The sequence below is a fragment of the Scylla paramamosain genome, chromosome 14 (assembly GCF_035594125.1).
Source record: "Scylla paramamosain isolate STU-SP2022 chromosome 14, ASM3559412v1, whole genome shotgun sequence".
In the NCBI taxonomy this organism is placed as follows: domain Eukaryota; kingdom Metazoa; phylum Arthropoda; class Malacostraca; order Decapoda; family Portunidae; genus Scylla; species Scylla paramamosain.
The window spans coordinates 7,104,725-7,119,543 of NC_087164.1; the positions used below are offsets into that span (position 1 = coordinate 7,104,725).

Sequence of the window (14,819 nt, forward strand, 5' to 3'; positions counted from 1 at the left end):
GGAAGGCTTATGGACCTGATGGGGTCCCTCCTATTGTTCTCCGAAACTGTGCCTCCGTGCTTGCACCTTGCCTAGTCAAACTCTTTCAGCTCTGTCTGTCAACATCTACCTTTCCTTCTTGCTGGAAGTTTGCCTACATTCAACCTATTCCTAAAAAAGGGTGACCGTTCTAATCCCTTAAACTACCGTCCTATTGCTTTAATTTCCTGCCTATCTAAAGTTTTTGAATCTATCCTCTACAGGAAGATTCTTAAACATCTATCACTTCATAACCTATCTAATCGCCAGTATGGGTTCCGTCAAGGCCGCTCTACTGGTGATCTTCTGGCTTTCCTTACTGAGTCTTGGTCATCCTCTATTAGAAATTTTGGTGAAACTTTTGCTGTTGCCTTGAACATATCAAAAGCTTTTGATAGAGTCTGGCACAAAGCTTTGATTTCCAAACTACCCTCCTACGGTTTCTATCCTTCTCTCTGTAACTTCATTTCAAGTATCCTTTCTGACCGTTCTATTGCTGCTGTGGTCGACGGTCACTGTTCTTCTCCTAAATCTATTAACAGTGGTGTTCCTCAGGGTTCTGTCCTGTCACCCACTCTCTTCTTATTTTTTCATTAATGATCTTCTAAACCAAACTTCTTTTCCTATCCACTCCTATGCTGATGATACCACCATGCACTTTTCCACGTCTTTTCATAGACGTCCAACACTTCAGGAGGTAAACATATCACGCAGGGAAGCCACAGAACGCTTGACTTCTGATCTTTCTAAAATTTCTGATTCGGGCAGAGCAAACTTGGTATTGTTCAATGCCTCAAAAACTCAATTCCTCCATCTATCAACTCGATACAACCTTCCAGACAACTATCCCCTCTTCTTTAATGACACTCAACTGTCCCCCTCTTCTACATTGAACATCCTCGGTCTGTCCTTTACTTATAATCTGAACTGGAAACTTCACATCTCATCTCTAGCTAAAACAGCTTCCATGAAGTTAGGTGTCCTGAGACGTCTCCGCCAGTTTTTCTCACCCCCCCAGCTGCTAACTCTGTACAAGGGCCTTATCCGTCCATGTATGGAGTATGCTTCACATGTAAGGGGGGTTCCACTCATACTGCTCTTCTAGACAGGGTGGAATCAAAAGTTTTTCGTCTCATCGACTCCTTTCCTCTAACTGACTGTCTTCAGCCTCTCTCTCACCACCGCAATGTTGCATATCTAGCTGTCTTTTACCGCTATTTTCATGCTAACTGCTCTTCTGATCTTGCTAACTGCATGCCTCCCCTCCTTCCGCGGTCTCGCTGCACAAGACTTTCTTCTTTCTCTCACCCCTATTCTGTCCACCTCTCTAACGCAAGAGTTAACCAGTATTCTCAATCATTCATCCCTTTCTCTGGTAAGTTCTGGAACCCCCTGCCTGCTTCTGTATTTCCACCTTACTATGACTTGAATTCCTTGAAGAGGGAGGTTTCACTTATTCATCAATTTTTTACCACTGCTTTGACCCTTTTATGGGACTGGCATTTCAGTGGGCATATTTTTTTATTGGATTTTTGTTGCCCTTGGCCAGTGTCCTTCCTACATAAAAAAGAAAAAAAAAGTTATTTACTTTACAATAAGTAGAAAGCGCACCGAGTCGGCGGGACGATTAAGGCGAGGTCGGAACGTCGTGGAGTCATGTCAGATCGCACGCTGAGGCACGACCTGACCTGAGTCCTGCCCAAACTCTGATGAGAGGACGCGAAAGTATCATGTAGTTTATTTCGATTTTCTAAAAGCCTTTTTTAAAGTTCCTCATAAGCGCCTCTTGCATAAAGTAAAAGTTCACGGCATATCAGCGTTCTTCAGGGATCAGTCTTAGGACTGATCTTATTCAAAATATATGTCAACGACATAGACGAAGGGATCAGAAGTAAATTGTCAAAACTCGCGGATGATACTAAAATTGTTAACAAGTCTAACTCATTAAATCAATGTTAGATTTTGCAAGGTGACATAGACACACTCATTGAATGGTCTGAAAAGTGGCTTATGAACTTTAATTTTGATAAATGCTACGTACTACATGTAGGAAATAACAATCCGCAAGAAAACTAAAAAAAATAGGTAATGCCCACATCAAAATAGTGAATGCTGAAAAAGATATAGGAATTTTAGTGTCGACAGATCTAAAACCAAGTAAATATTGCACTGAGGTCATTGAAATTCCCAATAAATTTGTAGGCTTTATAGGAAGATCTTTCACTTTCAAACTCGAGAAAATAATTTTGGCATTTTATAACTCACTTGTACGTTCCAAATGTATAGACTGCAACGTACAATTTTGGTCACCTTATTACAAAAACGTTATTGAGAAATAAGAAAAAAATGCAACTTAGATTAACAAAAATTATCCCAGTGTTACTTAACAAACCATATGAAGAACGTCTTGAAGAACTAAATCTATCCTCCTTCTCCAAAGGTAGGCTAAGAGAGGATCTAATATTACTTTAAAAAAAAAATTTTAAGGGATTCACAAATATGACACCTGACCATTTCCTAACAGTTAACTAATCAAATGTTACAGGAAACAGTGGCTTCAAAGTAATAGGCAGGCGATTTCTAACAAATGAAGTCAAACTTTTTTTTTTCTTTACCATGTTATACATTGAATGGTCTTCCATCAAGTGTCATTAACTCAGGTACAGCTGATATATTTAAAACCCGCCTTGACAAATATTTAGAAACTAATCACCAGCTGTCTTAATAATGAGCACATCCACTTTTTTTTTAGGGGCCTCTGTTTATTTATTTATTTATTTATTTTTTATATATAACATCCATACATAACATGGCCCAAAATGAATGGTCAACACTCATACTCTCGCCCTGTGTAATGCTGTGGAAAGCCAAGGGCCCTGTCAGTTGGTGTCACTGCTGCAGGGGGTAACTATGTATGCAGTGTGTGGTGCTCTTTAGTGAAAAGTGCACTCTTGTAGTGGTTCTACAGAAGCTGGGGCCTGATTGACAATTGCCTCCCAAGACAAGGCTTTAACGAAAACTCTTGACCTCTACACTATGTTTACATACACTGCACTACACTCCCTACACACAGAGATAGCCGTGAATTAACGGTCACTACTACTACTACTACTACTACTACTACTACTTTCGATTTGGGATGGGCCATGTTTGCTGGCCCCCTGACAATTATTGATCAACCTCGGGATTATAAGTACCCGAGATCAGTATTGCAGGGGGTGGGGGGAACCCGTGTATGGCGTCCCTAAAGGGACCCAGGGCTGGGGTCTGATTGACAGCTGCCTCCAAGCAAAGCTACTCCACCGCCCCTCACCAACCATACTGTGCCTCCACTTATGATATATTCACAGCACATTACACAACTAGCGTGCTTTTATACACTCCCCCACAAACAAAGATAGACGTAGACCTAAATTCTTTCTTACTATGCTCTCAAATTCCCTGTGGTATTTCTATGCAATATGGTACCATTTCCTTTTTCCGCCCAGCTTCGGCTGGAGCGATAGGTAGATATGCAGGAGCCTCTTTCTGTACTATCATGTCTGTCCCACTAATAGCGTAGAATAGTTACCCACACAGCTTTGTAAGGACCTCAAGGTCTCTTGCTGTGTGGACTTCCTTTATTCCTTTGTATTTTCTCCTCCTCCTCCTCCTCCTCCACATTAATGACCTTTCTTTAATACTTCAGCTCGGCTTGGTTCTTAAGTTGCAATATGTTGCACATTTATTTCTCATTTAGCAAAGGATCTTTCGATTATGGATCCTAAACTCTCATAGACTTATTACAAAGGAAATAATTCCTTACAGACTGTGTTGTTCACTTGCGGAAGAGTATTATTGTATGCATAAATATTTTATGCATATATTGATGAAGATTGACTACAAAATCATTCGCCTTTAAACAAATGAGACACGAGTATCTTCATGAACAATGCTTCTGTCCCATTGTTCCTTTATATGGATGTAAAGTAACTCGTTCTAAAGCGTTTCTTCTGCCAATAACAACCACTATCCAGATAAAGGATTATATATATATATATATATATATATATATATATATATATATATATATATATATATATATATATATATATATATATATATATATATATATATATATATATATATATATATATACAATGTGTGTTTGTGGACCCAACTTGCCATGCGCTCCAGATGTAATGAGGACCAAAATATATCTAATCATTTGATAGCTAATGACAGCATGACGCATATTACTTAATTTGAGTAAACCTAGACGATTTTACTGATACCAAGAGGCAGTTAAAGGTTTAAACAGCTCGATCACCTTTTGCTTGTCAATGGTATCCTTCGAAGTTATGTTTTTAACGTTGCACCAAATCATTACGATTGAGTAGAAGTGATAGCAATTAAAGCTAATAATAAAAAAAAAAAATCGTCCTAGGTTATTCTTTTCATCATATCACTTGTTTAACCACAGCTAATCACACAGGATGTTTTCTTTCCTTTTGCATTATGTTTTCTATTCATGTTCATCAAGAATGGTCTTCATATGCTTATCAGTAGTTGGGAAATCCTCAGAGAGAGAGAGAGAGAGAGAGAGAGAGAGAGAGAGAGAGAGAGAGAGAGAGAGAGAGAGAGAGAGAGAGAGAGAGAGAATATAAAAGCATTAATGGAACATAAGCGAATTGGGAGAAAAATGCAAAATCGTGCCAGAAAGAACGCCAGAATACTATGCAAGAAAAGACAAAAGAAAAAAAAATAACAAAAGTAACAATGTTGTTTCTTCCCCGTATGAAGGAGCGTACAACAGAAGGAAACAAGGAAAGAAGGCAGAAAATTTGGGAATGTAATAAAGATGGAAGAATAAGAATAAATGGAAACGATGATAAAATGTGTTAGCGAATTTGTTGAATGAGCAAGCTGAAAAGGGTGGAAGAGGAGGATAAAGGAGGGACGAAGGACTCTGTTGTTTGATGAGGCTCTGGAAAAAAAAGACAGGAAAACAAACGCGTGAGAACGAGTGAATGTAATGTACACTTGATCGAAGAGTAAGAAAGGAATGGTGCGCGGTGTCCAGGACAGGCTAGACATGGGGACATGGATGACGGACATTCACTCGTCTTAAAATCCTTTCCTGACCAACGAAGGTGAACTAGAGAGAGAGAGAGAGAGAGAGAGAGAGAGTGTGTGTGTGTGTGAGAGAGAGGGTGGGGGGAGGGAGGGAGGATGAAAATTCCCTGAGCTGTGGACCAAAGAATACATTCTCTTTCAACCTCACGAAACTGTTTAATAAGTTTTCTTTCCCAGTGTTTACGAGCCTCGCTTTTTCTCCTCTTCCTGTGCTTTTCTCGTCAGTTGTGTGTGTGTGTGTGTGTGTGTGTGTGTGTGTGTGTGTGTGTTTTGCACGCCATTTTAACTGTTCTTAAAGTAATTTTCTTTTCCAGTAACTGTGCATAATGTCTATCCTATTTCAGTATAACTTTAATCCTGACAAAAGCTACGCATTGATATAATTTTTATATCAACCAGTAGCGTTTCAAGTATTATCTTTGCACAATTAAGGTTTCACTCGAAAGTTTTTTGTTTTTTTTTCGTTTCAGATTCTTGTTTAGGAGCAAGAACTTTGAAACTGATATTCAACAGATGTCACTATGAAAGCCTCGGAAAGAAGTTTGCAAATTTGATGTGGCCAAAAATGGGGAGACAGGAGTCAGTTTGGGAACAAATGTTACGCCACGGCAAGGCTCTCGGGTCTCGGTTCTGTGAGATCGTTATCGTTTAGAATTTTTTTTCCCTCCAAATGTTACACATAAACTGCAGAACTACTGTCATCCTTGAGCTGCTGCTTATGAACTACTAAATCGACCACCTACGAGTCCCTTTGTTTCCATTTGCTTTCTTGGATTTTGTGCGAGGCAATCTTAGAATGTCACTATTGTCATGGATCGGGTTACCTAACACATACCCTCACAACCATGGATGAAGACACTGGCTCATCTGTGTGTGTGTGTGTGTGTGTGTGTGTGTTGAGTTGCGATAGTACAAGGGTTGGAAAAAAAAACCCGGGTTTAAAAAAAAAAATGTTTTTGGGGGTTGTTTTTTGGCGATTTTATTTATTTTTTTGTTTATTCTTCATTATTTATATGTAAATCAGTTTAAATAAGCAATTAAAAAGTAATCTAGAAATAAAAGGTTTAAAGTTTTTTTTCTTTAAGATAGGAGGGGCACTGCCCAAGAGCAACAAAAATATAATTAAAAAAAAAAAGGCCCACTAGGGTGCCGATTCCCGAACAGGGTCAAAGACGGTCGTCAAAAATTGAAGGATAAGTGTCTTGAAACCTCTCTCTAAAAAAAAGTTCAAGTCATAGGAAAAAGGAAATACAAAAGCAGGAAGGGAGTTCCAAAGTTTACCAGAGAAAGGGATGAATGATTGAGAATACTGGTTAACTCTTGCATTAGAGAGGTGGACAGAATAGGGATGAGAGAAAGAAGAAAGTGTTGTGCAGTGAGGTCGCGGGAGGAGGGGAGGTATACAATTACCAAGTTCAGAAGAGAAGTTAACATGAAAGTAGCGGTAGAAGATACCAAGAGATGCAACATTGCGACGATGAGAGAGAGGCTGAAGACAGTCAGTTACTTAGAGGAGAGGAGTTTATAAGATGAAATGCTTTTGATTCCACCCTGTATAAAAGAGTGGTATGAGTGGAGCTTCCCATACATGTGAAGCATATTTCATACATGGACAGATAAGACCCCTGTACAGAGTTAGCAGCTTGGGGGGGTGATAAAAACTGGTGGAGACGACTCAGAACGCCTAACTTCATATAATCTGTTTAAGTTAGAGATGAGATGTGAAGTTTCAGGTTTAGATTATAAGTAAAGGACAGACCGAGGATGCTCAATGTAGAAGAGGGGGACAATTGAGTGTCATTGAAGAAGAGGGGATAGTTATCCAGAAGGTTGTGTCTAGTTGATAGATAGAGGAATTGAGTTTTTGAGGCATTGAACAATACTAAGTTTGGTCTGTCCCAGTCAGAAATTTTAGAGAGATCAGAAGTCAGATGTTCTGTGGCTTCCCTGCGAGAACTGTTTACTTCCTGAAGGGTTGGACATCTACGGAAAGACGTGGAGAAGAGTAGGATGTGGATAGGACAAGAAGTTTTGTTTAGAAAGATTATTAATGAATAATAGGAAGAGAGTGGGTGACAGGACAGAACCCTGAGGAACACCATTGTTAATAAATGTAACAACAGTGACCGTCTACCACAGCAGCTATAGAACGGTCATAAAGGAAACTTGAAATGAAGTTACAGAGAGAAGGACAGAAGCCGTAGAAGGGCAGTTTGGAGATCCTAGATTTGTGCCAGACTCCATTAAAAGCTTTTGATATGCCTAAGTCAATAGCAAAAAAATTCACCAAAATCCCTCAAGGAGGATAACCAAGACTCAGTAAGGAAAGCCAGAAGATCACTAATGGAACAGTCTCCGCGGAACCCACACTGGCGATCAGATAGAAGGTTGTGAAATGATAGATGTTTAAGAGTTTTTCGGTTGAGGATAGACTCAAAACTTTAGATAAATAGGAAATCAAACCAATAGGACGTTAGTTTAAGGGATTAGAACGGAAAGGTAGATGTTGATTATTATAGTTGAAAGAGTTTGACTAGGCGAAGTGAAAGCACGGAGGAACAATTTCGGAGAACAATAGGAGGGACCCCATCAGGTTCATAAGCCTTCCAATGGTTTAGGCCAGCGAAGGCATAGAAAACATCAGTGCGAAGGATTTTAATGGGTAGCATGAAGTAGTCAGAAGGTGGAGAAGAGGGAGGAACAAGCCCTGAATCATCCAAGATAGAGTTTTTAGCAAATATTTGAGCAGAGTTCAGCTTTAAAAATAGATGAGATGGCAGTGGTGCGATCAGGTAGGAATAAAGTAAGGGAAAGATGAAGAAGCAAAGCTATTGGAGATGTTTTTGGCTAGGTGACAGAAGTCACGAGAGGAGTTAGATCTTGAAAGATTTTGACACTTTCTACTAAAGAAGAACATACTCTTGTTTAGGTCATGTTGATACAGGTTGGTCCGGTTGGACTTGACTACTTTTACATTTATTATGTATATGTACATATATAGACTTAATTTATCAGTATGATGTAGATCTAATTTTTTATATGCAAAATATCAAAATTATATAACAACAGCTGCTGCTGCTGCTGATGCCGCCGCCACCGCCGCCACCGCCGCCGCCGACGCCGCCGCCGCCACCGCCGCCGCCGTTGCCGCCGCCTCTTCTGCCGCTGCTGCTGCTGCTGCTGCTGCTGCCGCCGACGCCGCCGCCGCCGCCGCCCCTGCCGCCGCCGCCGCCGCCGCCACCGCCACCACCGCCGCTGCTGCTGCTGCTGCTGCTGCTGCTGCTGCTAACGCTGCCGCCGCCGCTTCTGCAGCTGCTGCTGCTGCTGCTGCTGCTGCTGCTGCTGCTGCTGCTGCTGCTGCTGCTGTCGCCGCCGCCGTTGCCGCCGCTGCCGCCGCCGCCGCCGCCGCCGCCGCCGCCGCCGCCGCTGCCGCTGCTGCTGCTGCCGCCGCTGCTGCTGCTGTCGCCGCCGCCGCTGCCGCTGCCGCCGCCACCGCTGCCGCTGCTGCTGCTGCTGCTGCTGCTGCTGCTACTGCTGCTGCCGCCGCTGCTGCTGCTGCTGTCGCCGTCGCCGCTGCCGCTACCGCCGCCGCCGCCGCCGCTGCCGCTGCTGCTGCTGCCGCCGCTGCTGCTGCTGCTGTCGCCCCCGCCGCTGCCGCCGCCGCCGCTGCCGCTGCCGCTGCCGCTGCTGCTGCTGCTGCTGCTGCTGCTGCTGCTGCTGCTGCCGCTGCCGCCGCTGCCGCCGCCGCTGCCGCTGCTGCTGCTGCCGCTGCCGCCGCTGCTGCTGCTGCCGCCGCTGCCGCCGCCGCTGCTGCTGCTGCCGCTGCTGCTGCTGCCGCTGCCGCTGCTGCTGCCGCTGCTGCTGCTGCTGCTGCTGCCGCTGTTGCTGCTGCTGCTGCTGCCGCTGCTGCTGCTGCTGCTGCTGCCGCTGCTGCTGCTTTGTGAGAGACTAGCCTGTGCGACAGCTAGAAAAGCAAAGGTTTACCTTACAACGAAGTGTGTGTGCGTGTGTGTCTGAATTATCCATAATGAATAGAGTAATTACAATATATGTATGATTACTGTTTAATCGATAGTTCGTACTTACCTTTTCTTAAGAAAATATGTGAAATATGCAAGTTGTCACTGGCTAGTACTAATAACAAGCAAATAATGTATTTCAGAATAATTCACTCTATATCTAAAATATGCACACTACTCGTAGTGTTATATGACATTATACGTATACTTCATGTTATTATTAATTTAAGTAACGTCATCATTTGGTGAAGAATGGATTTCAAGCTACTCGTACATACTAGTGATTATTAATGAAAAGTTGCTATAATGTAGTTTAAACTAATGAAGTAAAATATGAGCTCTGCGCTTCTCCGAAGCCTCAATTCTCTCCCCTCCCTTTCCCAAGGTTTGTTCCTATTCAGTACTTACAGGTATTCCTACCAAACCTGAAAGTGGGAACAATTATGAAATGTAATTAATTCTATAAGAAATCAATCTGAAAGCCTCCATTCAAAATAAATATATTATTCACCATTATTATCATTATCAGTATTACCTCACCCTAAGCGAGCGCGACTTCTCTGCGCTTAATCCCAATTAATCCCAATCTCGTCACTGGTGCCAGACGTTACCGCCTCTGTGAGCAAGGGATGAAGGGGGTGAGAGAGGCCATCAGATCTTAACGTAGCAACAGCTTAGGATGACTCAGGTTTCATGCTGATGAAGAGGAACCATATGTCAGGTCGTTATTGTGTTCGCATTTTCCCTTCACCTCGTCTCTGATCGGCGACCTTTTACCTTTAATCTCTCCTCCACTACCTGACAAAAGCCTTCACTCCAACTACACGTGTTCGCTTATTCCGGTTCATTGCTGTCTATTTATTTATTTATTTATTTTATTTTTTTTTTTCGTGTCAGCCTTCCACATGGATCTCAGCCCGCCGTGGCCCAGCTTTGCACGCATGGTTTTCCTACTGATATGCATTTCTGTAATAACAATATTTTAATTGATTTTCCATAAGGTTATATTTTTGGGTTCGTGATTGATTGTCATGCTATATTGATATCTTTTAGTGTATGTGTATGAATAATAAAATATCTATATATCTAAGTTTCTGTCTATCTATCTGTGTCTGTCTGTCTATCTGCCTGTCCGTCTATCTCCATATTGCGTTGTCGAATATAACCCTCCGATGGTGATGCAAGATGCATCAGTGCAGAGGTGGAATTTTTTTTTTTTTTTTTTATTCCAGTAAGGCTGCACTGACGTCGTGCATAATTTCGGCTTCAGCAAGGAAAATGTTTTTCTGTCTTTTCACTGAAAGTGTATGTCTTTTTCTTCAGTAACTAAGTTGAAGATCCAGCTGTTTTACATGAAAAGAGTGAGGAAACCAGAAAGACCCGAGAAGCTCGTAAGGGAGTTTAAATTTTGTAGGACAGATTTTTATATTTTTTTTATTTACTAACATCAATCTGTTTTCTTAGGGCCTATTTCACAATCGCCTCTTGTTGTTGTGATCGTTACCAGTGAGTAGTGATGTTCATCATCAACAAAAAATCCGATTTCACAGACGTTTTTCGTGGTATTGTTTGTTTTAATCCTTACCAGAAATTGGAACCTTTTGTAACTCTGGCTTGGGAGCTGCTAGGCCCCCCCAGTGGAGCTTATAAATGCATTTATTTCTTGTAAATATCACAAGATTTTTTATCCTTTTGTACTTGTATTATTTCCTAAATTGTATATTAAAATTATTTAACAGTACAGCAACATTTTGTACGCTATAATATTAATATGATAAAATCTAAGAAGTTTGGATGGCGGCGTGAACTCACTTCACCAGCTGATCAAATGGTAATGTTATTTCAATTATATCTAATATTTCTCTTAAGTGACAAATTCTATACACCCTATGTGTATGTGAGGATTATTACAGTTTTTAACCAAAGAGGCGTAGCAGATGAAATAAGAGTGACAAGTAGTGAAGTTTTCATCAGCTGGTGAGGCGAGTTCAAGCTGCCATTCAAATTCTTCTTAAATTTTATCATATTACTGTTATAGTCTATAAAATCTTGTTGTATTATTAAGTAATTTTAATATATAATTTAGGAAGTAATATAAGCATAAGAGGATAAGAACTTGTGTTATTTGCAAGTAATAAATGGTTTGGTAAGCTCCACTGGGGAGGCCCGGCAGCTCCCAAGCCAGCGTTACCAAAGGTTCCAATTTCTGGTAAAGATCAAAACAAACGACGCCGAGAAAAACGTCTGTGAAATCGGGTTTGTTGTTGGTAATGGACATCACCACTCATAAGTAACAATCACAACAACAGGAAGCGACTGTGAAATAGGCCCTTAGACACCAAAAACAATGGCGAACTCCATGAGTTGTCTTAAACATTTCGTCTTCCACGGATTTCATGTCTGAAATTTACAAATCTGTTCTCAGGTGTGTGTGTGTGTGTGTGTGTGGTTAAACAGGATAAATTGGTTAACTCAATTCGTAGAGCCTGATATGTCTCTTCTAAGAGCCTGTGTATTATCATGATTAGATATGAGGAAATCTTTATCCTGCATGGTAGTGAAAAGGTGCTCCTGGACAAGCAAAGCATTTTCCCTGTTGGTATTAACAGGTAGGGCATTTTCAGATGACTGGTGATTATACCTATGCGCTAGTGCATGCTCAAAGTTTGCCAAAATGCGTCCCTTTGTGCAATTTTCGTGGTGAATGTGACAAATTGTGTTTAAAAATTTAGTGACACTGGTGGCATCAGTGCTGCACAAAACTAAATCCATTAAAATAGTAATCCCTCATCCTATTCAATACAGGTGGATATTCAGACATGCATCACTCACACCTGCAACCTTTTCACTCATCCTGTTTCATGCACGTGGAGAGACAGACATGCATTACTCACACCTGCAAGCTTCAGAGGAAAAAGAACAGACTCGTGACCGCTCACTGAAACATCTTCCAGCAGACAGCCGCGATGAGTCTGAATCTTGTGAAAGATAACGAAAAGTGAAAGTAGAAAGAATAGAATCAGACTGTGAGGACTGTGTGCACCAAGTAGCATAATTAGTAGATGAATTGTTGTTGTTTGCATCACCTGATTGTTCACCTCAGTAGACCACTGGACTGAATTCAAAGACAGTCTCATTCACACGAGCAGTGCCAACAGTTGTGCGTGATAAATTGTGCAGAAATGTTTAGTGTGGTACTATAGTAGAAATCAACTCACCATATTATTTGATGTTCAACTGAAGGGACAGCTCACTATACAAGCAGGCATCCCGCACCCTGAAGGATATAAAGGATATATCAGTTTTGCTTTATCTTAACTTACCAGTCTGACTTCTGAAGGCTCTAAGCACAGAAATTCCTGTGTATGTTGTTACAGTGATTCATTTAGTTGAAGTTCTGGCGCATAAGCCAATATTTAGCGTTGTCGTATGAAGATATGAGAAAAGCACTGATACTACCTCTAATGTCATCTTCCCATTTCCCTTGTGTTGTAGACACGTGCATGAGTTCGTCATAAATTCCTTTTTTTCATGTAAAACTTCCTGGAACTCATTCCTGGAACGCATTCCTGGAACACATTAGCGGGAGTAAAAAGGGTGGAATGGAACCGGGTTTAAAAGTGCAGGCAAAGATTGTTATGAACGATTTTTTAAGGCTTCATTGTCTCTGCATTTCAAGAAGTAGAGTGTGAACAAAATTGAACGTGCTGGACAAGTTGCTGTGTTACTGTTTTGACGCACAATATTTATTTTAGTCTATGGCGAGTTTTCATTTTCTTATTGCGTCCTCTACCTCTCTTAAGCCATGAGCTCTCTTCCCTTGAGGTTAGGCTCTCACAAGCTATCCTTGCGGCGAGGGCATAACCTGCGATTTCATTAAGATCGAGTTGCTAACGAGTGGCCTTTTTTTTTTTTTTTTTTTTTGTTCTAAATGATACTGGACCTATGAACTAGAATGCTAGAACAAGAATGTTAGACTCTTTAAACATTAAATGCGGTGTCTTGTGAGGGGCTCATGAAGAATATTAAGCGATAGAAAACATGAAGAAACTTTTCAACAAAATTTAATTACATAATGGTGTGATCCTGATGGTTAGGTGATGTGGCGATCAGCTGGGCGGGTGAGGGACGGGATGGACGGAGTGGGCGACCAGGGGTCCGCGGGGAAGGTAGTGATTGTAGTTATGTGGTGATGCTCTGAGACTGCTTGAGTGGAAGAGTTCTTGTATATGCTACAGCTTATAACAAAATTTAAGGGAAATTACTTTATAATATTATCAGAAATTACAGACATGCATACCACTGTGAGTTTCAGATAGTTGATATTAGCACTTCAATGAGGGATTGCCAGCACTCGGTAGACAGGGTGGTGCAGGGCGTGTTAATTCAGCGCGTAGCATATAAATTACTGATGGTGCGGTGATGATCAAAGTTCGGTGGGCGCGGCGGTGTTATTGGTCACCACCTTGGGTGGCGGTCGGTGGGCAGGTGGGCGTTCAGTTGAATGGCTGGGTTGTGTGGTTGTTTTGGTAGATGGTCTAGTACTCAAGCTGCATGACAGTTTGGGGTGTCCGCTTAGTGTTTGGCGTGATTTAGGGCACTCTTATGGTTGCACTGACCTGTCAGGCATTGAGGGTGTGGGCGAGTGATAGTGGAGGCTTGTGTACGACCTGAGTTCTTGGGATCTTCATTGAGAATGAATATTGCCTCTCTGACCATCCCTGCCACCAGTGTAATTCGTAAGACTGCTCAGTCTAATGAACTTTCTTGATTAATTACAGGCCCATGTGAAGTAAGGGCACGGACTGTAATGGTGACTGAATGTGATGAAGTATGTTAAGTGATACAGTAACTCCCCCTGGAGTCTGTACGGCCATGCCAGACATGTTGAGGGTGTGAGCGAAGTCGCCGTCCCCAGCTGCTGCTCGAGCACCCTGCTCATAGTGGAATGTTCGTACATTCTAGTGGAGTAGGTGAACGCTCAATTGGTGTTGATCATTATGGATCTTTCCAAGGATAGTCAACCAACAAAACTTTATTTGTAATATTATTATGGCTCCAGAGATCTAATATAAATTAAATGTTATAATCATGGAACAGAAACAAGTGAAAAATATACTATTAGTGTTGGCTAACACAAATTTGGTGGGGAAACAGAAACTGGCGTAAATTTGTTTCATCTGGTAGCGAAGCACTAACCACCGTGTTTATATAAGAGCCATGGACTCAACCACTCGTTGCCAATGCAGCACGTCGACCCTAAAAGATTGTCAGGAGTGGGATTCGAACCCACGCCCGGAAGACCGGACTGCGACCTGAACGCAGCGCCTTGGACCGCTCGGCCATCCTGACACGAAAACTTTTTAAGGTGTAATTGCTACTAATATATATATATATATATATATATATATATATATATATATATATATATATATATATATATATATATATATATATATATATATATATATATATATATATATATATATATATATATATATATATATATATATATATATATATAATGAAATGTTTGATTAATAACTTGTAGCGTGTGTGCGCAGCCTAAAGCCGGGTGCACACTTGCTAACAGAATGCCGCATCATAAAAAGGCTGTATTGCGAGACGAAGATACGCGTAACAAGGTATGGAAATGTTGAGTCCATA

The 14,819-nt window shown here is 41.4% G+C and overlaps 1 protein-coding gene and 1 non-coding gene across 2 annotated transcripts; both read right to left on the reverse strand.

Moving 5' to 3' along the window:
• Positions 1–8,394: 8,394 nt before the first annotated feature.
• On the reverse strand, positions 8,395–13,871 carry LOC135107114 (UPF0746 protein DDB_G0281095-like; the record flags this gene model as incomplete). Its single annotated transcript, XM_064016824.1, is given in 4 exon segments — positions 8,395–8,500; positions 8,735–9,069; positions 9,561–9,577; positions 13,772–13,871. Coding segments are annotated over 4 exon segments (558 nt in total), but the record flags the coding sequence as incomplete, so codon positions are not given.
• Positions 13,872–14,420: 549 nt separating this feature from the next.
• Trnal-cag (transfer RNA leucine (anticodon CAG)) lies at positions 14,421–14,504 on the reverse strand. Its single transcript has one exon. It is a non-coding gene; the product is annotated as a tRNA-Leu (tRNA).
• Positions 14,505–14,819: the final 315 nt, after the last annotated feature.